The sequence below is a fragment of the Panonychus citri genome, unplaced genomic scaffold (genome assembly GCF_014898815.1).
Source record: "Panonychus citri isolate SS breed McGregor unplaced genomic scaffold, ASM1489881v1 Contig00023, whole genome shotgun sequence".
In the NCBI taxonomy this organism is placed as follows: domain Eukaryota; kingdom Metazoa; phylum Arthropoda; class Arachnida; order Trombidiformes; family Tetranychidae; genus Panonychus; species Panonychus citri.
In genome coordinates this window covers 560,782-585,892 of record NW_026515428.1, presented here as the reverse complement: position 1 = coordinate 585,892, position 25,111 = coordinate 560,782, and the positions used below count along the sequence as shown (strand labels likewise).

Here is a 25,111-nt window from a genome sequence, read left to right as displayed (position 1 = left end):
ATAGAATGAAATTAAATTAAAGACAACAATTGTAATTGAATATTGTTTTTATTTGTGTTGATAAATTAAGATGAATTGATTGTGATGATATAATTGTAATGATTGTATGTACACTTGGATTAAATATGAAATAAACAATTAAATTGTTTTGGAAAAAGATATTGATTGAATAAAAAAATATTCGATAGGCACTGGAATTAACTTTTTACAGAAAATCACAATTTTTATGTCAACAATTGGGCTAAATTGTTAACTTTATTTTACGAACGGAAAATATCCGTTAATTGGCTTAATTAAAATCAGATTCTATTTATGAGGAAATGAGTGATGCTTATGCAGGGCTCGGCTGTGCCATTGCTTTTCCACCGCCATTGCCTCCCAAGACCCTTTGGAGAAGTGGGTTCGGCAGGTAATCTTCATCATCGTCTTCAGCGGGAGCCACGAGAACGACTTGATCTGAAAAAGAGACACTCTTTTTGGGCGTTGAACTATTATTGTCCTTCCGTCGGTTCGCAATCTCGTCAACCTTAATTGGACTAATGACTTGTTGTTGTTGATTATTAGATTGATTCTCGATTGAATTGTTAATTGAGGGGCAAGGAGAAGGAGCTGAGATTGATTTTTGTTGATTATCTAATGATGTTAAAAGTGATTTCCGTCCGTTGGGACAAACGGAAGTCATTGGTACTAAAGAGATTGGAGTTGGTCGTATCAGCGGTGGATTATTTTTACTAGAGGATTGACTAAGAGTTGTGACTGGCGAGGGTGAGATTTGATGATCAACTGTTGAATTGTTACAATTAACTGTTGATGGTGAAGGTGAAGATGTAAGTCTTTTTAAATCTTTCATTAATGAGAGACGTTTAATTGCTGTTTGATAATCTGGTGGTCTATTGGGTCTACCTGGTCCATTAATATCAGTTGTTGAATTAATTGTTGGAGTTGGAGATGAACATTTTATTTGACCATTAACGATTAAATTGTCTTTATTATTTCCAAGATTAATGGTTGATTGCGATGTTGATGGTGCTTCTAAATTGTTCCGTATCGTTGATCCCAATAAAGTTACTACACGAAGACCTTGTCTAAGTGATGATGGGCTAGTTGAATTATTATTAGAAGCACAATTAACATTACCATTGTTAATTGAATTTACCGTTGTTGGTGATGGGTTAACTGTTGATGGTGAAATGGTTGACTGATTAGCCTGAGACTGAGTTAATGAACAGGAAGATTTATCTCCATTGATATTAACTACTTTGTAAAATTTAGATGATGATGTTGATAAGATTGAAGAAGATGCTGATCGTTGATGTGATGAATTGTTGTAATCAGGATTATTATTATTCAAAATGCTATTGTTTAAAATTGATTGTGGTTTTACGGAAGATAAAGATGAAGATGTGGATAAGGTTGATGAGGTTGGTTTAATTGTGGTGGACAATTGTTGGAATCGGGAAGCTAAATCTTTGACTGAAGGTGAACATGATGATTGAGAAGCGGAAGATGATAATGATGATGATTTAAGATTGGTATCACTTTGAGCGTTGGTATTGTTGGTGTTGTTGGTCAATGATAATGGACAAGATTTAATAGAAGCTGAATCAATACAATCACCATAATCTGATCGTGTTGTTGGTACTCTGATTGGAGATAAAGTTTCACATGAATATGAAACAATCGAGTCCCTTGACGATGGTGAAGTTGCTAATCTCTCACTGGTCAATCGTCCAAGAAGAGATTCACTGGACATTTCATTTCGTTTTTCTCGTAACTCTTGAAGGAAACTTTCTGGTGGCGGTGGAAGCTCATCATTAGGCTCAATTCCAGTTGAAGGTGATCCTGGTTTAATTAGACAACAATCAACTTCATCTACGGGAGGAGGTGGAGGTAAAGGTGAGGTTGATGATGGGATTGGAACTGTTTTGATCAACACCGGTCGTAGTGGTGAAGGCTTGGTAATTGGGCAATTAGTGTTATTAGAAGGTTTAATTGTTGTCAAGCCCATTGATGACATTTCCTCTGAGCATTTAGGGCGAGGTGGAGTTGGTGGTCTGGGTATCAAATGTTTTTGAATCTGATTAATATTTGATGTTAATTGATTTCCTCCGGTTGACACTTTCTGCTGATTACCTATTGGTGATTTAATTTGATTGTTTGCTACTTCTAATTTAGATGTTTCCAATAATGGTGGTTTAACTTTCAATAATGATGGACGTTGATAGATTCCCATTCCTTGGTGGAAACCTTTCTTGCTAATTTTGGCAACCATTGGTGGAGGTGGTTGATTGTTGTTAATTGTACAAGAATCATCACCAGTGTTGAGCGTTGAATTTTTGGTTGAATCAATTTCGGAAGGTCGATCAGAAGAATCAGATTTAGGGTTTTCCCTTAGATCGGGAAGACTTCGATTCTTTCGTTTCATAAAACTACCGATTAAAAGTTTCCTTCGGATTTTATGTTTCTTATTGTTTGATGATTCGGAAGTTAAATCACCGATACTTGTTTCAGAATAGATATCAGTGTCAACTGATTTAATTGAAGCTGAAGATGAAAATAATGATGATGATACTGTTGGTGATTTAGTTGGTGTTGATTGGGTTGTTGTTGTGGTGGTTGATGTTGATCCTGATAGACTACGTTTCAATGGTTCCTTATTTCCGTTGGTACTTTTAACTGCTTCCCATTCACTATAATAATTATCACTAAGATCAGAATCTTTAATTGAATAAACAGATAAAGTTTTATTTGTATTGGTTTTAACTCGAGGTCGAGTTATCCTCATTATCGAACCGATTGAGGTTAGGCCACTTCCACATTCGGCATCACTCTTGATGTCACTCGGTGGTGGTTTATGTTCAGATCTTTTCATCAATGATAGATAATTATTGGTATTGGTCATTGGTTTTTCTGGCAAATTTGGAGGCACATTAGTCGAGGATAATTGTTGATTTGATGATTGTTGTTGCTCACTATCAATTGCTATTGGATTGTTGGTTAAAGTTAATTTCTTTTTACAGGATTTCTTTGGTAAAGTGGCATATAATTGAATCGTCTTCCTATTACCTGGGAAATTACCTGTAGATACATTATTACTTGCGATCACTGAACTATTGGCATAAATAGCACCATCGTTGTAACTATTGGCACCATTGATTAAATTACTTTGATTGTTTTTATTGGGAATCGTGATGGTGTTACTTTGATTATTGTTACAATTAGAAGTGCTGTTTAGGAGTAATGATTTTCTAGTATTTTCCTTATTTTCTCGTTTAATCTCCTTGATTGAACCATCTCTTGAATTTTGTCGACTATGACGACTGTGTAAAGAATCTCGGCTTCCTTGACGAGAATGACCTGAAGTTTCCCCGCCAATTGATTCCATTTTAACTCGACGTTTTTCCTCTGCTTCTTTCTCTTTGATTCTTTTATGAAGATTAGCCGATCTCATGACACAAATACTGTGCTTCATTTTGGCGGAAACAAGCATTTGAGGATTACTGTAAGGTGCCGCCATTGCGAATCGGGCCTTGTGAGCAGCCGAATCACTTAGAGCGGCTGCAGTTATAAGATCACCTTCTCTCTCCTTTTCAACGGATTTCATCATGAGAACATCAGATTGACTACAAAGTTGATCACAATCTTGAAGTGCTGATCCTCCATTAGCCATGAGACCCATGAGTTGAACATCTTCTGGAATTTGGGTTAATCGTGAGTTTCCTGAAAAGTAACCAGCTGATTGTTTGGTTGGTGTTGTTTGTCCCATTGATGGATAAGAATCACTAGACGACAGGGAAAATGAATCATAACCTTGATCAATTGTTGAGGTGGTTGATTTTTTAGAGAATCGAGAATGATCACCCGATGAGGATGAAGTTGATGATGTTGAAGATGAAGATGATTGTGAAGGTGGGACAGGTTGAAGGAAACGTCCATTAGATGATGAAGATGATGAGATTTTCGATGAGAATGATGATCGACCATAATGATTGAGCAAGTAAGGATTTTCCTCTCTTGAGGTTATCGATGAGATGGATGAAGCGGACATACGATCTCCCGAACCATTCGATGAGTTACCCGAATCTCGTCGTTGAAGTGAACATGCTTTCGCTGTGAGCATAAATTTATCTTCATATGAGCGTTTAGGTAAATTAAGTTCAGTCGAATAGGAATCAATTGAACTAACAGAGTTACGCTGTTGACCTTTACAAGAAGTATAAAGTTGATCAATAACAGGTTGTTGTTGATTTTGGGCTGATTGTTTATGCTGCATGGATAATATATTTTCAACTGTTTTCCTTGAGATGTAACCGGAATCAGTATCACCAGCATCGGAAAAGTAGGTTGAAGAAACTGATGATCGGGTCAACGGTGAATCTGGTACATCATCGGAAGCTGATCCATATTGATTGAGTAGATCGTCCATTGAACCAGGTCTAGCGGTGATTTGATGCTGATTAGTGTTTACAGTTCGTTTTGGCGGTAATCTCATGGTTCCATAAATATTTGACCCTCCAAGAGCCCGTTGATGTTGATACGAATTGAGGGAAGATGATGAACCACTCGAACGGAGTGACTGTTGTTGCTGTTGAGGATAATGATTTGGCAGCGAAAGCAAGGACAACGGCCGATTAGGCCTCGATGGAGGTGGTGGCATATTATTGGTACTATTGGAACCATTTGAAACCGTCGCCGATGCAAGATAAGTTGTCGATGGATTTGTATTATTGTTACTGTAAGTTGATGATAGAGAAGGTATCATATTGATCAGTCTTTGTTGAGCCGATATTTGACCTGATCTTAGATGATGCGGATGAAGAAGATGAGAATGGAAACCATTTACACGGTTAATCAATGATTTTCTATCACTTGAACCATTAGGATGATTGGAGACTCTAATTATCGATTGTGGTGCAGTTGAAGCATTAATTGCAGTACCCGTAGGGTTAGCATAGAGAAGGAGTAAAGGTTGAAAGTGACCTTTAATACATTTATCAACAACCTGATCCCAATGAGGTCCAATCTCACGGACTGCGGCATCGTCAAAATATATCCAACAGGAAAGGCTGGTGTGATAGAAAAATGTTGAATAATGTTTACCATAATAAGTTACAAGTCCAACCAGTTCCAGAACCGATGATGAGGATGATATTGTTGCCGGTGAAGATGCTACTTGTTGTAAACAACCACCATTAAGACCGGTTGATGATACTGACGATCTAGACTTGTTAATTGGCCCGAAGCCATCAAAAACCTATTGATTAGGAAAAGAAGAAGAAAAAAATCCAAATAATTAAGTGAAGGGTCAAAGGAAAACAAAACAAAAAGAAAAACATAAAAAAAAGAACCAAGAAAACATTAGGAAAGAAATAAGGAAGAAATTAAATCACTTGAGTAACAATTAAAATTCTTGACAATCCTTAGCTTGTTTTCAATAGAAAATCAAAGAAAAAAAGTCTAGCAATTAAGAAAAAGAAATTAAATTAACGATCAAAGATGAGAAGAGTAAATATTTTCACCGATATTCTGATAAACAATTAGAATTTTTCTCCAATCAACTTAACCGCCAAAAAGATTTTGACAATAAAATATTAGTCATTTTCTTTATGTTTTCATTTCATTTCCTTTTGTTTCTTATTCTTAATTGTTATTCTTTTGTTTTTTTGTTTCTGTTTAATTGATTTAATCGTGAAGTTAAATCAGATTGTAGATAATCGTGTTAATCATGAGGAAATTGTGTACGAAGGTAACTGTAAGTGTTTATCTATTTGAAAGTTTATTCAAATAAATTCATTTCTTTTAATTCTTCCTTGTTTTCTTTTTTTGTTTTTCTATTCTTATTAAGTTTATTGTTGTTGATTATTTTTGCTTTTTTTAGTTTTGTGCTTGGTTAAGTATCTTCATCAACATATCTTTCTAATGATGATCATTCTCACTCTTCTATTACTGTAATTGTAATGTTAAGGTGGTTTACTGAACTTACATCTTCCAGATTAAGTTGAGTCTCGATGATTGAGAAAATTTGAGTTATCTGATTAAGGGAAGGTCTCTCAGAATCCCAAGCCAATCCTATGGAAACAATATCTGGTTGATTAACTAATGTTCTTCTTATTTGAATTTTAGATCCACAGCCACTGGGACAGTCACGGACATTTCCATAAGCCTCACCCGATCTTAATAATGAGCCAAAAGATGCGGCTCTTGGGTTAATTGGAGGCGGACAAGAGGCCAGTTTCTTTGCTTGAACACAAAGAGCAGGACTTGAAACATAATTAACCAATTGGGTGAATGGATGAGGTTCACTAGTATAACCACAAGATGAACAGGATAACTGTTCAATCAGGTTCATGGCAAACTTTTCATGAGATATACAGTGTGGCGCTTTACAACTATCTTCCGGTTCATCGTGAGCAATATGATCATGAATTCTGAGTAATATATTCTCAAAACATTCAGCTGCATCATCCATGAAGCCCAATTGGAAACGTCGCTGGTCAGAGAAAGTTTCAGCCAATGCTTTTCGCAGGGAATCGGGTGGAAGTGCAGATTCTTGACTATATTGGAATTGAGTGAATAGCTCTTTTAAGGCACAAAATATACACGATTCAGAGCCCATGCAAGCATGACCTGATAATTCACGGAAAGAGCGACGGAAAATATCCAAATGCCAAAGAACCTGAGAAAAAAAAAACAATAGAAAACAAATCAAGCAAAAGAAAAACAAAGAAATGATTAGACTTGGAGAATAAAAAAATCAAGGTAACAATTGTCATAGTGAAAAAGGTCAATGGACTTGGATTATGTTTAATGTCCAGTTAATTATTGTCTTCGTTAATTAATTTTTTTCTCTCTTTTTTCCCTCTCAGATAGTTAATCAAGTCATAATTATATCAAAGTCATCATCTAAAAAAGATGCTGGAGATTAATGAAAAAAGTAAAGAAAATTAGCTAATTTTGTTTATGTTAATTTTCAAGCCTGTTGAATGATAACCAAGTTAATTTATCCAAAATCAACTAGGATTGTCTGTTGAATAAATTATCGTCTAGAGTCAAATCACGTGTAACTACGTGGTGTGCGTGTTCATATGTTTTTCTGCCTCTGGTAATTAGCTGAATGAGTCATCGTCATCTAGATTTTTATTATATCCGTTGTATTTATCATCATCTCTCTGTGATTTGTAACCAGAGTGAGAGAGTAGGAAAAAGAGAAAGGTGAAAGTAAACATTTATATTCTCCATCTTGTTTTTTTCTTCTCTCAACTAATTTGTTTTTTCTTCTCTTATTTTTATCTTTACATAGGATTAATGATGATGATGATGATGATGATGATGACTGTCAAGGTAGAAAGGAAAAGGACTCAAATCAACAAACGAATAGTAAAAAATTTGGTTGACTCTTGGAGCGAGATGGTTATCATTTATTGCAGACCAGTTTGTTTCTCTCAACTGCATTTGGATAATATTATCATGATGAGCAAATAAGATGAGAAGAAGAGAGAAAGAGAGACAAAAAAGAGATTGGCACGAGTCTCATGGATCTTGAATTCTGCCCGAGGGTAAAATTCATCTGGTTTGGGCCAAGTTTTGAGACTATTAATGGTTAACTAATACCTTGTTGAACAAGTATTTTTAATTCAACATGCACATTGGATCAAAGTCAAAGATCAATGGAACTGTGAAAAAAGTCAAACAATTCAATATTCAATCCTCAACACAATCAAGTAACTAACTTTTAAATTGGATAATGATTATTGAATTGATAGTCTTTTTATTTACTTATTTTCTTTTATATCATTCTACATGGCAATCAATTGGTAAACTCTTTCGATTAAATTTGAAATTGGAACTTAATTAGAAATGGAATCAACAACAAGCAGAATAAAAAAGGAAAAGCCAATATGTGATAATTAACAGTTCGCTTCGTTAAACCAACTAATGTTTTCTTTAAGAAAAGAGGTTAGAGTTCGAGATGATAATAACTCTAATCATAATGATGATAACAACAACAACAACAATATAATAACAGTGATGAGAAGTAATAACGATCAAGACGAAAAATCAAGGAAAAAAAAGAACCTTGTTGCCTTCGAAGACCTTTTGTCCCAGATATGACCTCTGACCGAAAAAAAGCCAAGGATCAAGAAAAAGAAACAACAAGATGGTAGAGAAGAGAAGGTAAATCAACAGGTAAAAGGTAAAAGATGCAAAGTCACCCTTGGAGAGAGAGAGAGAGAAGGTGAAAATCCACTACAAAGGAAACCCAACGAAATTTTGACCTGGACCATCGGCCATTTTTAAACCTCTATAAATCAATTGCTTTCAAAAAGAAGGTTTCTCTCCATCTTCACTTTACTCTCTCTCTCTCTCCTCGCTCCCTTTTCTTTCTTGAACCCCTCTCTGTGTGTTTCTTTTTCCTTCTCTCTCTCTCTTTCCCCTTCTCTTCTTGATCCTCCTCCTCTTATACCTGAGGTTTTTGTTACCTGGCGATTGTAACCAAGCACAAAACTGTTCTAACCTAAGGCAACCTGAAAGCGGGCAAACGGCCTGACTTAGCAACGCGGGAAAAACTGGTTTTACTCTGTTCAGTTGTGTATTTTAAATTTGATCATTTTTCACTCTTCTTTGGCCCTCTTTCTTTTCTCTCTTTCTTTTTTTCTCATCATCATCCTCTCTCCCTCTTTAACTACCTTGTACTTTTTTTTTCTTCTCCATCATTATCATCATCTTATTCAACTTATTCTTTCTCTCTTTCTCTTCTCCACTGTTATCATCATCTTCTTAAAGAAGATGAAGATGAAGTCCAAGGTCGGGAAGGTGAAAGGGACATAGGAGCGGAGAGAGAGAAGAAAAGGTAAAAATGTAAGAGAGAAAGAAAGGTAACCTCAACTTTCTTTCTTTTTTTGGCAACTTGTTTGCTGTTGAAGTTTAGATCTCCTCTTACCTTGCACACTCTTTTCTACTCTCTCTCTCTCTCTCTCTCTCTCTCTCTCCATCTTCATCTTCATCTTTATCCTCATCCTCTTGATCCCTCTTCTTAACCTTCATCTTAATGCAACTTAGTTTTTTTTATATCAAGTTGATATTTGGTTGACACGCCTAAATCCAAGGTTACCTGTATACTAACCATAGTATGTATACAATTTAACAGTATAATACAAACTTTATAATAATGATTATATCATCTTAGATGAAGATGATGATAAAAAGAAGAATGGAAAAAGAGAGCAAAAAAGAAAGAGTAAGAGTAAGAAGATCTATTGAAATATGAAAGTGGATAAATGAATGAACATTTTTTATTAATCATCTAAAATACTCAACGAATGAAAATTATCCTAACAAATTTTATTTCTCTTTTTTTTCTCTCTCTCTCTCAGTATCATCATTCCCGGTGAAATAATTAACAATAACAACAACCACAACTTCATCAAATTGAAACTCTTTCATTGAGAAAACCAGAAAACGTTTTAATGATGATACAAGTCTATTAACATTAACATCATTAATTTCCCGGTAGACATTTAAAAGATAAACATTAATCCAACGAGGTAATAGTGTCGTTGGGATGAGAGAGAGCAAGAGAGCTAAACCTCAAAATGGCGCTAAAATGATTATATAATTTAATCGCGATCAGAAGCTCAGGATGATTAACGGAAAAAAAGTGTTTGAAAAAGAGGCAAAAATATTTCAACATGATGATGATGTTTGAAGAATGAAGAAGATGATAAAATTAATAGAGGTAAAATAATGATGGAGTTGATGATAGAAAAAAGTTTCTCCCTCCTTTAAGCATCTTCTCAATCAACTTGATCCTCATCTTGATCATTGTTATTTTTTAATGGAGCATTGAAATCAACATCTAAAGCCCCTGACCTGGTCTGTTTTACCCTCTCTCACTCACTCTCTTGAAGGGATAACTTTTGATTTGAAAAAAAAGGTAACCTTTTTATTATACAATCAAGTTGAAAATCAAGTTACACTGTGGTCCACTCTATCAACTCACCTTTCTCCCTCACGCTCTTTAGATACTCTTCTCTCTCTCTCTATCAATCTACAAAGTCTTGGTATTTTATTCATAATAATGATAATATCCAAAGACTTTTGAAAAGACTTGACTTGAGGGTATTCAAAGCAGCAGAAAAATGTATCAACAATGTTGACGATAATAATGAAATGATTATAATGGTGATGATGAAGATAAGAGATGGAGATAAAGATGAAGATGAAGATGCTGAGGTAACTTTTTTACTCTTCAAGTTAATTTTTGAAATATGTACAGAAAGGGCGGGAATGTTATCATTGATTCATTGTTGTTATTTGGCCTGAAGAGTAAATCAAATTGTTAGTTAATCCATTAAACTATTATTTTACTTCATCTCTCTCTCTCTCTTTACAAGCGACATCATCATCTCAATTATCATCATGATCCTCATCTTTTTTACCTCCATTATTATGATCATCATTTGTTGATTCAATTTTTTTACTTGCGGCGTAATCATCATAATAATTTAAGTAAGATGTATCCATGTTGATGGTGATGACCATTGTGTCTAGATGATAATTTATTGCTCATCCCTCCAACATTGAGTATAATCATAAATTATAATGCAAGTTAATTGTTGATATCACAATCTGATCAAAATTGTTTGTATCTAATTTGTTTTTTTTTGTAAACTAATGTTAATTTGCTGTATTTCAGGATTCATTTCATACTTTTGGTATGAATTTTAATGACGATTAAGGATAATTACACTACCTGGACATTATTATTTACATTTATAACAATTAACTGCTACTGACCAATAGTCAAATTAAATATTCATGGACATACTTGTTGGTTGATCAATGGATTAAAAAGTAACAATTAACCAACTTTACAAGCAAGGCTACTGATTATATAGTGGAGGAGGTAAAACAAAAGGATAACAATTAATTAATGAAATTAAATCTAATATGAAGACATCATGATGCATTTAAATTCATGTGTATGATTGCAAGACTTTCATTAAGAATCAAATTGATGTTTAAAATTAGTTGTTGGCGTGTAAATTACGGTTAACCTTTTGCTGTTATCTCACTAATTTGATTGTCCAAGAATCGCCCGAGTGGACGGAAGTTAATTTAATTGATAATTAACCTTACCTGGAGCAAAAAAACTGGACAATTCATTATGCATTCTAATGTCGTTTGAATTAAATATCATTAATACCGTTTCTTTTTGCAAGTTTGCAAAAAAATAGAGGGAAATCAACATCTAGATGACCACGATGACCATCATCTTGCAAACAAGTTGTTTGGAGCAAAAAAACGGACACAACATCTAAATCAACAATATCTCAACAGGACATAGTTACCAACAATCAAGAAGATGAAATTAACAACAATAAACAAACAAGTGACTTGACATGCGAAAACACAACAAGACAACAAACCCTGGAAAGTAAACTGATTTACCTGGGGAAAGATGATTCAAGATGAGGATGAGCAAGGTGAAGATTACCAGGGCTAATCAAGGAATTGGTCAAGGAAAAGATAAAAAAAAACTAAGCTCATATCTCATAAAGATGAAAAGTAAAGTCAAGATGAAGATGGAAAGATAAACACAACAAGACACATGAACAGGTAAGTACATTTATTGGATATTCAAGGTAAATGATTTACCTGAGAAACAGAAGCAACTCAATAAATTAACCCCTGGTAATTGGTTATGTAAAGATTAAAATCAATGGTAATCAACATTTTAACGGATTAAAAACTGCGATTAACTAAAAAAAAATAATAATCTCAACAATCAAAAGCATATTAATTTAATGTTATTATGATTATCATGGGATGAGAAGGTTTAAAAAAACAAAGGAACCAATGAAACTCTGAAATTTGGTGATACCTTCAAATGCAACATTATGATTGTTGATTGTCTATGATTTACTAATCACTATTAGTTAATCTTGTTCACATGGTGAGAATTAATCATTAACATATTACTACTTTTTTTTCACTAATCATCTTGATCCTTTTAAAGTTTTAACTTTTTTTTTTACTTTCTTTTTTTTCTGATCCTAGAATTAAACTTTTCTCAGAGGATTTAACATGAGATCACCTGAGATCTTCAACGACCACGCCTTTTACTCAGGTAGATGCAAAAAGGATGCGGAGGAGAAGATGATGATGATGAAGTTACGACTAATCATCAAGTTAATCATCTCCAACGCAAAGTAATCATTTAAACTAATTTAGTCTGTCTTAACCATTATCATTATCATCTCCCTCTCCTGTTAACGATGCAACTGGACAATTAATTTGATTGTTAATTGTTGTTAAGATTTAACAACATCAAAAAGTCTAGTTTAACATTGTCACAATTTACCTGCAACTGTTGAACCTTTGCAATTAATTGTTATCATTAGGATTTAAAATCTGATCTTTATTTTAAGATTTACGTTGATTGTGTGCAGTTTTTTTTTCAGTTATCAAGTTAATTTAGTTAATTGTAATAATCCAACTTTGATTGTTGTACTTTCACTGTTGTTTTCCGGTTACCTAAGTTGAAGTCTCTTGGCTTTTGTTTTCCACCAATTAAGTTATTTAATTAACAAAAAAACACTCTGATACTTAATTAACTATGACAATGTTGATGATAAAATTACAATTAACTTTAGGTAACAATTAATAACTACTTTGAATTTGATCATCACCAACAATTAAGTCTTATTTTTGATTAATCTTTGATTAGCTTGGACTGACAATCTTAATTGCTTTTGATTATTAATCTTGAAAGACTTTCAAATGCTGGTTGATTAGCTTAAAATGAAAGTTAATTGTTTCATATATCTGATGGTTATAATATTAAACGGAAACTAATTTATTAACTATATGAAGTTGCAATGTTAATACAATTAGTTTCACTGATTTAAAGTGTAAGTGAAACTAATTTAAATTACAATTTAAAGGAAATCGCAATTCTAATCATGTTGATTATAATTGCAAACTAAATTGAACTATTTCCCAATACAACAAGTTTAATTGATTGTGATTTAGAAACATTCAAAAAAAACATCATCATTAACCTTAAATTGTAATTGTAACTTTAAACTTGAAAAAAGTAATTAAAAAAAAATTCACCTGATCAAACGGAAGTGACCGTTGATTACAATCAACAATTTACTATAATGATAATGATACAATTTAGGTAATGAGACAGTTAATTGTTGGTAATCAGGAATCAGAAAAACAGTTACCAATCAAAGGGATTTACTAATCAAATCCTAAATTATCCTTGATTAAACTCACGAATTGTAATCAAATAAAACACACAATTTACGTAACATTGATCAACAAGAATTATAATAAATCATAAACAATTAAAGTTAATTGTTAAACTCTTGTCCAAATGATGAAACTTAAAAATCAACACAAACAAACAACGACAACAATTAATTACTAACCTGATTGCTTGACCTTAATTAACGATAATAATACAATTGCTACTTTCACTTTTTACCTTTCACATTGTCAATGTTTTTTTTGTCCACTAATGATGATTAACTTTCATTTTCTTAACAATTAATTGTCAACAAAATGTTCATACACTTTTCCCACCAGCATCACCAAAAATGCTGCAATGATGATGAAAAGAAATGATTTTGTGAGAAAATGAATTTCACTCATCATCATTATCTTCATCATCTTCAGGTAGCATCAATTTTGTCCATCATCAAAAGGAAACCAATGGTCAGTATCCCAGAGATAAAAAAGATGAGAGAGAGAGAGAGAGAGAGAGAGATAAAGTCCCATGGATGATCAATGGTGAGAAATTCCCGCTAAGAGAAATTAACACAATGAACTAAATTAAACTTCGTTGATATTTAATCATTATGATAGTTAATTTAATTCTCACATGTAATCATGTTGTTATTGTAACAATCAAAGTTAATTGTCACAAAAAGTTGTTATTTTCTTGTATGTGTTCACCTTGATTAGTGTTACAATCATTTCATTTTGTTACCTTTAATTTATGAGAGTCAAAAACATGATTAACTTAATTGTGATTAACGTTTTTGCTTCATTTGCTTGTCAATTGTTATTTACACTTAATATTTTTTACTATTGTAATAATAATAATTTATTATTGATTCACGATTATGATTATTTTGATTACAATTATTTGATCATTTGAAATGATTATTATCATAACAAAACCACAACAATTTAATGCTTTTAAATGGCAACAAATTGTTACCAACAATTTAAACTTCAATATTGTTATTGGTTAACACACCCAAATGATTTATATTGAATTTTTGTTAAATTGTTGTTATTTAATTATCATATATTATCATCAATGGTTAATATGATTGGATATTAATTAAATGGTTCCAATTGTTTAACAATTAACTATTAATCAAATGGGTTCATGTGGATTGTGAATAATCAAATTTGATTGATATTTCGTGTTGACAGTGATTTTAATTGTTGTGCATTTAATTATTTATCTGATCATGAGTATGTGTGTGTATTTAACTAATTAATTGTTGAGTTAATTGTTATAATATATTTTGATTGAGTTGATTCTGTTATTGATAATGAATCATTTCAATCTTATAAATGTATATCATATTAGTTGGATAAGGAAACTAATCAAGGTGAATTGCAATTAGTTTTGATTGTAATATCAAATGATTATCAGGAAACATGATTAAAATCAGGTTATCGTTTATTATCATGATTATATAGCTTAATTGTTTGATACAATTAACCTAATTTACTTGGATTTTATTTGTTTCAATCAAAATCAGACCAAACTGATTGGACAAGGACACACACTGGACCTTGTTTGGTCATTTAATTGTAGTTATCTTTAGATTCAATCAATACAACAATCAACTAATCACTAACAGTTACACATAATCATAACAATCAGTTTTTAACTCTACAATAATCACTATTGTAACAATTTAGCTATACAATTAGAAACCATTATCATTTATATTTAATTTTTGTCCATCAAAAATGTATTGACAATTAACTTGATGATTAATTTGATCTCAATCAACAATTATATTTAAATCTGGTTTCAATTAAATGTCGTGATTATAATTATAATACAATTTGACAATCAATTGATTATAAAATATATATTTATTTATCAGTTGATTAACCTGGATATAGTTAATTGTCGGAAACAATCAATGATTTTATATATAAGACTAATTGTAATATAAACTTTAATTATCTTGTTGGCTACTTAATTGTTACTAGTGTGATTAAGTTAATTATACTGACCAATGGTTAGATAGTTAGAGTCATCAAGTAAATTATAATCAAAGCACGTGTTGTAACAATTTAATGTCAATTAAAGTTAATCAACAAAAATCCTGAAACATTCAAGACAATTTAACTTTTAGGGTTCATTTTTAATTCAAAGAAAACTAGATGATGATAATTAAATTTAATTGTAATGATAGTATTGGCTAAAACAATTAATAGTTATAATAATAATCAACTAATAGTAGTAGATAATAATAATTATTATTAATTACAATTAAATTGCTGAGGTAAATTTTTCCGTGAATCAAATCCTGATAGTTAATTGTTGTTAAAGGAAACATGATTAGAGTTAACTATTTAGTTTTTACACAATTAACTATACTACTGATTGTTTTCATTATTAATGATCATCAATATAAATATTTCTGTTTTTACGGTATCACAACAATTAACTAAATAGTTATCATTTAACTACACATCATTAGTTGATTAGCAACAATTTATTTTTATGATTAACAAAAATCAAAATCAAAGTCAATCATCATAAATTGGCAAAAGTTTTCAATGTTAACTTAATAATATCAAGTTAATTGTGTTGAAAATTTTTAAGCGGTTTGGGTTAATTGTCATCGCCGTTTATTTTTGATTGACTTGTTATAACCTTAATTGTGATTAAGTGAAGATGAAAACAATCAAAAAAAAATATATAATAGTAATAAACAACTTACAATCGTGGTTAACAGGTTAAAATACAACAACAAAGTTTAATCAACAATCAAATCAATTGTGTATTGGTTTGTTAAAGCCTCGTGATTAAATTGTTGACGGATTAAAGTTTTGGAAATGAGTTAAATTGTTGCTGCCGTTGATTATGATTAAGATACCAATGGTAGCTTTAATCAGAGTACCATGTTAATAATAATCTGAGTGATTAGCCTTTGATTAAAATAGAAAATCAGATTTAATTCACTTTCTTGACAAGCCCAAAAGCAACAACAACAACAATCAAAATCTTATATTTATAATCATCATCAAGTCTCACCTTTAATTTTATTCATCATCATCATGATAATCAACAATTTAACATTGTTTAAGATATTAATCAGCTGATGATTATGATATGAAATCTAAAATGATGATGAGTTGAAGATTAAGGCGTTGGTCAAGGCAATAATTCATAGTTGAACTGACCAGTTTAAGAAAACCTCTGAATGAATAAGACAAGGAACTGGGAGGATGAGAGGGATTCTGATGATGATGATGATGAGGATGATGGTGGTGGTGATGGAGGTGGAGGTTGAAATTAACAAGATTTTCATAAAAAATTTCAAAAGATTAAAGATAATAAAACATAAAGCACAACAATTAACTATTATCATTAACATTATTCAGTATTCATGATATTATAACAATTTAAAGGAATTTAAAGAAACCACTAAATACCTTGTATATTAATAGTAACAATTATAACAATATAATGATAATAATCATCTTAATCATAATAGTTAATAATAAAATCCCTAGATTGTTAATCTATTCATCGTTATGGTTATTGCCCTAAGGGTCAATCTATTCATCCAATATAATGGTTCATTTAATCAACACTGGACACTTTGAGTATCAACTTTTAACCCCAGGAATTTTTTTGTGACACCCTGGAGAGAGAAAGAGAGAGATCAAGATGATAAAATGTGACCTGGGGTCGATTCCAGGTCATTCTACTTGGTCACACAAAGGTAACAGTTATTTGAAGTTTATCCAGGTATCGGAGATGATAATAAGCTATTGGAAAGGTTAATCTTTTAAGAAGATAACTTTGTCTTCCTTGATCATCTTCTTCTTAAAAATTTATCATCATCATCATCATCTTGTACTCATGTACTGGTGATGGTCAAGGTATTGGTCAAATTTTTGTGGTTAGATTTGGTTTGAAATGATAATCAAGATTAACAATCAACCAACAAACCACCAAAGTAATTTGTGTATGATTTTGGTTGCGCTAAAAAAAACTTTAATTTGTTGATTGTGTTGATTAGATTGGTGTTGGTGATTTGAAGGTAATTTAGATTTCATCATCTAATTCAGTTTGTTGCTTTTAATCAACAACCATCTCATTTCAGAATCGGTTTTTTTCAACCATTCACAATTATGGTGATGATGATGATGATGAAAATAACAATGATACATCATCTTGTTGATCATTATTAAAATAATACATCATCTTAATCATTATAATCAACAATGATAACAATATAGTAATCACATTGGGTAACAATTTAAATCACGATTAACGGAAAAGGGCAGAAAAATAATCAACTTGAATTGAAAATATTTACCATATATGTTAACATGATTGTTCAATATGGGATTTTAATGATGATGGTGATGATGATGATCAACATGTGATTAGTTAAATATTAAATCAAGGTTACATCAGAATAGTGTCCAGATCATGTTGAGGGAAAACAATTTAATTGTTTGCATTAAATTAAAGAATCAGTTTCATCAGATTATTCATTTTTTTATAACTCATCATCTTCTTGTAAAACTTGATGTTGATGATGAGCATCATTAGCATCATCATCACCCATCAACAAGATCAAATAAACAACAACAATACAAACATTTCAACAACTTTTTCAGCTTTCTGGTTAACTGATTATTACACCTCGCCCTAAGGTATTAACTAGAGGTTGTTAATCAATTGCCAGGGCAATGACTTAATAGCTGGAATGTGTTGAGCTCAAGGAACCAGATCAACAATTTAATCATCATCATCATCATGATATCATGAGGATAATCATGTAAAAGTTTCTTGGATTAGGTCAGAAAGTAACAATCAAGGTGTGAACAGAGACACTTTCCTTTTATATTAATCTTCCAATAATCTGATAGTTCAGGAAAAGAATAGAAGAAATTAACTAATAGTGAACAATTTAATCATCTAATTGTCACCATGATGAAGATTATAATCAATTCTGTGGTTTAAACATTATATTTACATTTGAATTTGAGTTTGCAAAAGTTCATCAACTGTTTCAAGATTAACTCACATGGAAACCTCAATAATAATTGTCATCATTAACTTGACTACTTCATGATAATTATAATAATCATAATGTTATTAATGGTTAATAATCAAGAGAAAGTGAGAGTGATAGTCAAAAAATTAACTTAATTGTTGTGTCTCTAAGGCGCTGATCCGTAAAAATAATGTTAAATTGTCAACACGTTTTTTGAAACAATCAAGGTAATCACTTTGAAATGATAACAATGTATTACTTTTGATTGTCAACAATTTAAATCAGTCAAATATACACAAATATATCATAAATTGAACTACTATACATAAATTGGCTAATAATAATCAATGTATTAATATTATTATATAATAATATTCACTGTCAAAAGTTAATCATTAAGCAAATTAAATAAATTGTAAACTTATCATCTTTGCTAGTTGATTTGATTAATGATCTTAATTTCATGTGGTTAATCATTTACTTGATTCTAATATTTATTATTAATATTACGTTTGGGTGGGTTAATTGTTGGACAGTTGATTATGTAGATTATGTTTGATTTAAATTAACTGTGATAACCCATGAACTTGTGGGCTGAATTGATAACACATTTGATTACTAATTCTGTTGATGATAATTGTAATTATGATTGTTGATTGTTCTTGTAGGCTGATTGTTGATGATATTCACTCACTCTCTCTTGGTGCCAATGAGAAAACCAGTGAATTTAATTTAATTTCAATGGTTAAATTGTCATTAGTATTTAGTGTTCATTTCATTAAGATTTTCATTATTACCTGTTTCTCATTTCATGTAGGAAGCAATTACTCACACTCAGGTAATCAGATTTAATTGTGTTGGTGTATATTATTTAACTTCAATCATGTAGTAAATTAACTATATATTTAGTTGATTAGATGAATGATTTATTTCAATCATAATAATAATAATCGTGCTACTAATTGTTGGAAATTTGGAGAGAGAAATCAAATTGATAATATTTACGTTTATTGAGTTGATAATTTTGATCACAATCAAAATTAAAGATTACCTTTCACTTTCATGGTTTAATGATGACAATTTACTAAATCAATTAAATTGTCTGTCAGTTAATCAACCTACTCACAGGTAAGAAGACAAATCAACATTGATTAATTTAGTAAATAATGTCAACTAGAAAAAGATAAAAAAAATTAATTAATTACCCAAAGGTTGATTTCAATTCATTGAACTTTTCAAAATAAACATGAAAAGTTAATTTAAAACATATTAAGATGAGTTAATTTTCATGAATCAATTACTATAATCAACTGATTGTTATTTAAATTGTTGAAAAGTACAATTATAATAATGAAAAGGTAGAAATAAACATTTACCATTGAAAAGCAATACATTATTCAAATGAATGAGATCATTAAGATGAGATATCTGGAAATTTAATTTCTCAATTACTTTCTCTCAATCTTAATCATTACTATCATCATATCTTCACTCCTTTTCATCATCATCATCATCATAAACATCATCTATGGGCTTGGTCATCCAGGTATCTCAAGCTCATGGTGGTTTCTATTAGGTAAGAAACCACCGGGTGGATTATGTTTCCCTCCTTTTTTTTTGAAAAATGAACAAAAAAATATATGAAACCTTAAATACTCATTGTATCAAAGCTTAAAATGATTTGTATTTGTTTAATTGTCCAAGAAACGCCCTGTAAACAGGGAGGCTAATAGTTAACCATCAACCACTGACCATCATCATCATGATAAGAATCAAGGGAATCAGTTCCGTATGAAAACTTTACCTGTATCATAATCATCATCAAGATGGATACATAATTACAAGACTAATCATTTGTTTTACAAGGTCAACATTTATGCAGATTATTAAGATTAAGATGATGAAGATGATGAAGATCATAATGATACTTGCTATGAGTCTAGGCCAATATTAACATTTTTTCATGTCAAGATGATGATAATCTTAAGTTATCATCATTAAAGACAAAAGGTTAACAAGTTTCCAAATACAAATGAAACATAAAACGGTTTCAACAATAGGAGATACAAGTAAATGTAAACAATAAGAAAACAGGTTAATGTTGAGGTGACGTTTGGGTGGAGTAGGACAGGTAACCACGTACAAGGTAAGACCATTGAGTGAGAGAAAGGAGGAGATTGATAAAGTATTTGGTATAATAAGAATCAAGATAAATTAAGATGATAAGATAGAAGACAAAAGTTGTTGAAATTAAAATGTTCATTGAGAAGGTCAATGTTAACTTGTGTTACGCGTTCAAGAAAACACGTACAAGAAGGAGGATGATAATTATGATGATGATGACGATGAAAAAAAAGTTATAATTTCAAATTGAAAAAAAATAAGTGACCAATTTAAATGAATGTATGTGACCTTGCATTGATTTAATGTCCACTCAACCTTATCGTCCACCCTCTTGTCCACCTACTTTAAGCATCTTACTCTCAATAGTTTTTCTCCACCCCCTCTTACACTATTGAATGGATGATGATGATGAAGAGAAAAACCTTCATAGAGAAACAACTTCGATATAATCTAAAGATTTATCCATCCGGATCGATCTATGGTTACTCCCACTTCTTAAGACGGAAGCAGGTTAGACGAAAGAGAGAGAGAGAGAGAGAGAGAGAGAGAGAGAGAGAGAAAAGTCTAAGATGATGAGGATGCTAGATGATTTTAGTTTTTTTCTTTCATCTTTTCTCTGTAATTTTCACTTTCACTTTGAGGTCAGTATTTTTTCACTTGTTATAATGTCTAATTGTTGATATGTGTCAACATGAAATTGGATCAACTGTCAACAATCAGAAAGTTAATTGTAACTTTTGATTATAATCATTGTGATATTATCAATGATTTGAGTGTGTTGATTCAATGACAACAGTCAATTTAATGAAAAAAAAAGTTAGTCTCAAATCCTGTGAACTTGATCATAATTAATTGTTACTTTTCAACTAATTGCTAGGATAACAATCAAACAGTTTGACAATATTCAATTATATTTACAACCATTGGTGAAAATAATCAAAAATATATTGATTGTTATCACCTGATATTATTGTATTTATATCTCAATTAACACCATCAGAATTAATTTTTTTTGCACAAAAGTTAAACTAATCAACTAAACATTTATTGATCAACTAAATTGATCAGTTTTTAATTGTGATTAGTTGTGGTTTGTTTACCAAACCAGAACAAAAAATGTTAATTAAAAGTTAACTAATTAGTTTGAAAAAAAAACATGAATGTTAATCAACATGTTAAATTGTTTTATTAACATATTCATAAAGATTTAGATTTGTTTACATTGAAATGATCAAAATTGAATATAATTATAATTGTAATTGCTAATTGAAATTATCAATGAATTGATTAACATCTAATGATAAATTACTGAGAATGAAAAATATTATCGATGTTCAATAGTAAATCAGTTAATTGTTGATTATCTTATAAGTAATTCAATGTTCAATCAAAAGTGCAATCAAGATAAATTTTAAAATCTTAATCATGATGATTAACCTTGATTCGGGTTAAAGGTAATCCAAGTTTTAGTTGGATTATAATTGAATAGATATTATAACCTTCCCAATTCACTCTCATTGGAAATTAGTTGAACAATTTGATTGATTGTTAATGATGGATTTACAGTCTAAATGATAGTACAAGATAAAATATAGAAACTAAATCAAGATAATCTAAATCACAATCAACAATTACAATTACAATTACAATTACAATTGCACTTTACCAAGGTAAAAAAGTGCAATTCATATTGATGATGATTAATCCCGCCAACCAAAATGGCGGGTAACAAAATAATCTGTATGAAAACAATTAAAGATTGCTAATCAATTCAGAAATAATCAAGACTAAACAATTGTAAAGTTAATTGTGAATTGAGTAAACTGTTGAGAAAACAGAATCAAAGCTGATTAACTAACCAAAGAGGATAAAAAAAACAGAAACTAAGGAGTTAATTATAAAGGATAATAAAAATAATGACGTTTTATTTTAACGATAATATTATGAATGAGTAAGTGAGAAACTAATTAAAGGATAATAATTAGCTGATAATGATTAAAGAGAGTTGATTGTCCCAAACGAGAAACGGACAAAAGTGACCTTGTTTTTGAGAAAACGACAAGATTTTACTTTGATCATCTTTCAAAGGCAAACCACTGGCTCTTCATAAATAAAACATGGGCCTAGGACTTAAATAGAAAGGAGAAGATGAAAAAAGTAAGAGAAGATAAAATCGCGAGAAAGAAAGAGAAAGAAAGAAAGAAAGAAAGAGAGAGAGAGAGAGAGAGAGAGAGAGAGAGAGAGAGAGAGAGAGAAACATCTTATATGAAACTTAAAACTTTCTTAAGAAACTTTTTTCCATCTGCTCTTTTCATCCTCATCTTTCATCCCTTATCATCCTAAGGTAATAACAAAGGACTTTACAACCATCGGTAATCAAGCGATGACGATTGACCATTGATTCTAGTCAATGGTCATTTTTCAAACCGATGGTCAGTCAATAGTAATGAAAATAAGTCTGCCAACTTTTTTATAAAGTAAAGAAATCATCAAAATGATTAAATTATCGTAAATAATAAAAAGTTGATTACAATTACAGAGGAATCAATTTAATTAATGTGATTAACCTGATTGTTAATTAGCGGTAGTAGTCAGTGCGTGACACTGGAAACAAAAAGTGATCATAATATGTAATCAACAACAAAATGAAATATGAAACTTGAAAGGAAACACGAAAAAAAAACTGTTATCCATTTTCACGTGAAAAAATACGTGCTTATTATTAGAATGCGTTTTTTGTTGCTGTTCTAATATTAAATAGTAGTAACAATTTACTCTCACCTATTTTTAAATTGTTGTATATAAGCTAAATACGTTTGGATGTTTGATAATAGTGGAACTTTTTTGTTGATAGAAATTGGAGAAAACAAAAATCAAGACAAAAAAACGGAAAAAGGTGTTGATTGTTTTGGATTGTTGTTAACTTTTTTTTTCATATTTGATTGTTGATCATAAATGTTTACAATTAAATTAATTTGTTATGGAAATGAAGATGAAAGGGAAGGTGGGGAGGTAGGAGATGATGGTGATGATGATGGAGGTGGGAAATGGTTGTAATATGAATGTTTTGTTATGACTTTTTTTCTGAAAAGGTGAAAATTTTTCTAACTGAATCTTTCAACCATGGAGATGAAAATAACATTCACTGAATATGATGATGATGATGATAAGGTTAGATGATTAAATAACATGATAAGTATTCATTACCATTGGGTTAAAACAATTAGATGAATGTTAATTAACCACAAAATTTGACAGTGTAAAGTGATATTGTTATGATTAGTGTTTCAATTGTTTCAGGTTTTAGGTGTAAATAGATAGTTAATCATGAACATCATGCATGTTAACATGAATTAATTAAGCGATTTACATTTGAACAGATGAATTTGATTACTATTAATAATAAAATTATCTTGATTGTGAATCATACAAAAAGAAAACAAAACAAAATTGAGAAAAATAGAATTCAAATCAATTCATTCATTTTTGTTGTTCGTTTGAATGGTGAACATTATGAGTACTTAATGAATATTGATAGTTAATAATAACTAAATTGTTACTAGAATATTTGAAATTGTAATTATGATTAAAGTTATTCAGGATACAAAATTAGATTCTTAATCATTACCTTCAAGGATGTAAGGGCAACGTGTTGCTATCAACATATTACTTTTCTCAACGAAATATTGACCACTGGTCATTTCTCTCATATTTATAAGATTATCACCGAATAATGTTTCTTATGATTAAACTTAAATGTACAATTCATTTAATGATTACAATTAAAATCTAAAAAAAATACGATTTAAAATGCTAAATGAAATGAGAAAAATTTTCCCGGTCTTATAACCAAGTGATTACCTGTTGATATTTACTTATTAGATTTGATGTTGACTCAATCCTAATCAAAGTTAATTGTAATCAAAATGAGCAACAAATTAATGAGAATCATACAATTAATAGTTAACAATAACGATCAATTTGATTTGTTGAATATAAGATACAATGTAAATCCAGTTAACACAATAGAGATGAAGAAAATTGAAGAATCACCAAAACCATTAAAGAAATCAACGATACCAGGAGGATTGAATTAAAGTATTTTCAAGTAATTAAACATAATCCAAGATTCACAAATTGTTAACAATCAAGGAAATTAAGGTAACTAATCAACAATTAATTCTTACCTGAACAGCACTATTGAGAAAACAATTATTTTGACCTGGCATATTAAGTAATCCTTTGGCAGTGGCCATTGTTATTTGGCTTGTTTTTGTTTATTCTCTCTCTGGTAATGGAATAACAAATCAACCAGTGTTAATTAAATTCTCTTAGTAAAATCACAGAGACACACAATCATTTGATTTCTTAATTGAGAACAATTAATAACAACATGAAGAAGAATTTAAGTCCATAATTGTGAATTGGAAAACAAGTTGAAAAAAATATTCTCTTGAACTAAGAAGTTAAGACTTCACAACTTCAACTAAAAGAAATCAGGTTAACACAAAAGAAAACAAGAAGTAGAAAAACAACTTTACTCTTATAAAGAAAAGAAAACAACAGTAACTCCATCTGGTGTTTCGAATTCAAACTATTAGTTGTTCGCCTCAAAATCAATTCGATCGGCGCTTTTGACGATTTTTGGACATTCGAATATTTCGAATATTTTGATTATGTAATTTGTTTGGTTAATTGTA

The 25,111-nt window shown here is 30.6% G+C and overlaps 1 protein-coding gene and 1 long non-coding RNA gene across 5 annotated transcripts; one reads left to right on the top strand and one right to left on the bottom strand.

The window, feature by feature from the left end:
• Positions 1-48: 48 nt before the first annotated feature.
• Positions 49-24,918, bottom strand: LOC128396649 (serine-rich adhesin for platelets-like). Its single transcript, XM_053357268.1, has 3 exons — positions 24,599-24,918; positions 5,984-6,676; positions 49-5,254 (listed from the first exon to the last, which is right to left on the bottom strand). The coding sequence occupies exons 1-3, from the start codon at positions 24,665-24,667 to the stop codon at positions 332-334; spliced, it is 5,685 nt and encodes a 1,894-aa protein (XP_053213243.1). The 5' UTR covers positions 24,668-24,918; the 3' UTR covers positions 49-331.
• Positions 6,618-14,581, top strand: LOC128396667 (uncharacterized). 4 transcript variants are annotated; one of them, XR_008326826.1, is made up of 8 exons: positions 6,618-6,759; positions 6,867-7,212; positions 7,301-7,721; positions 7,856-8,194; positions 9,061-9,128; positions 9,375-9,934; positions 10,697-11,956; positions 12,061-14,581. It is a non-coding gene; the product is annotated as an uncharacterized LOC128396667 (long non-coding RNA). The 4 variants fall into 4 exon arrangements; XR_008326825.1 differs by lacking the exon at positions 9,061-9,128 and having other exon boundaries at positions 12,061-14,580; XR_008326823.1 differs by lacking the exon at positions 9,061-9,128 and having other exon boundaries at positions 7,856-8,585; positions 12,061-14,580.
• Positions 24,919-25,111: the final 193 nt, after the last annotated feature.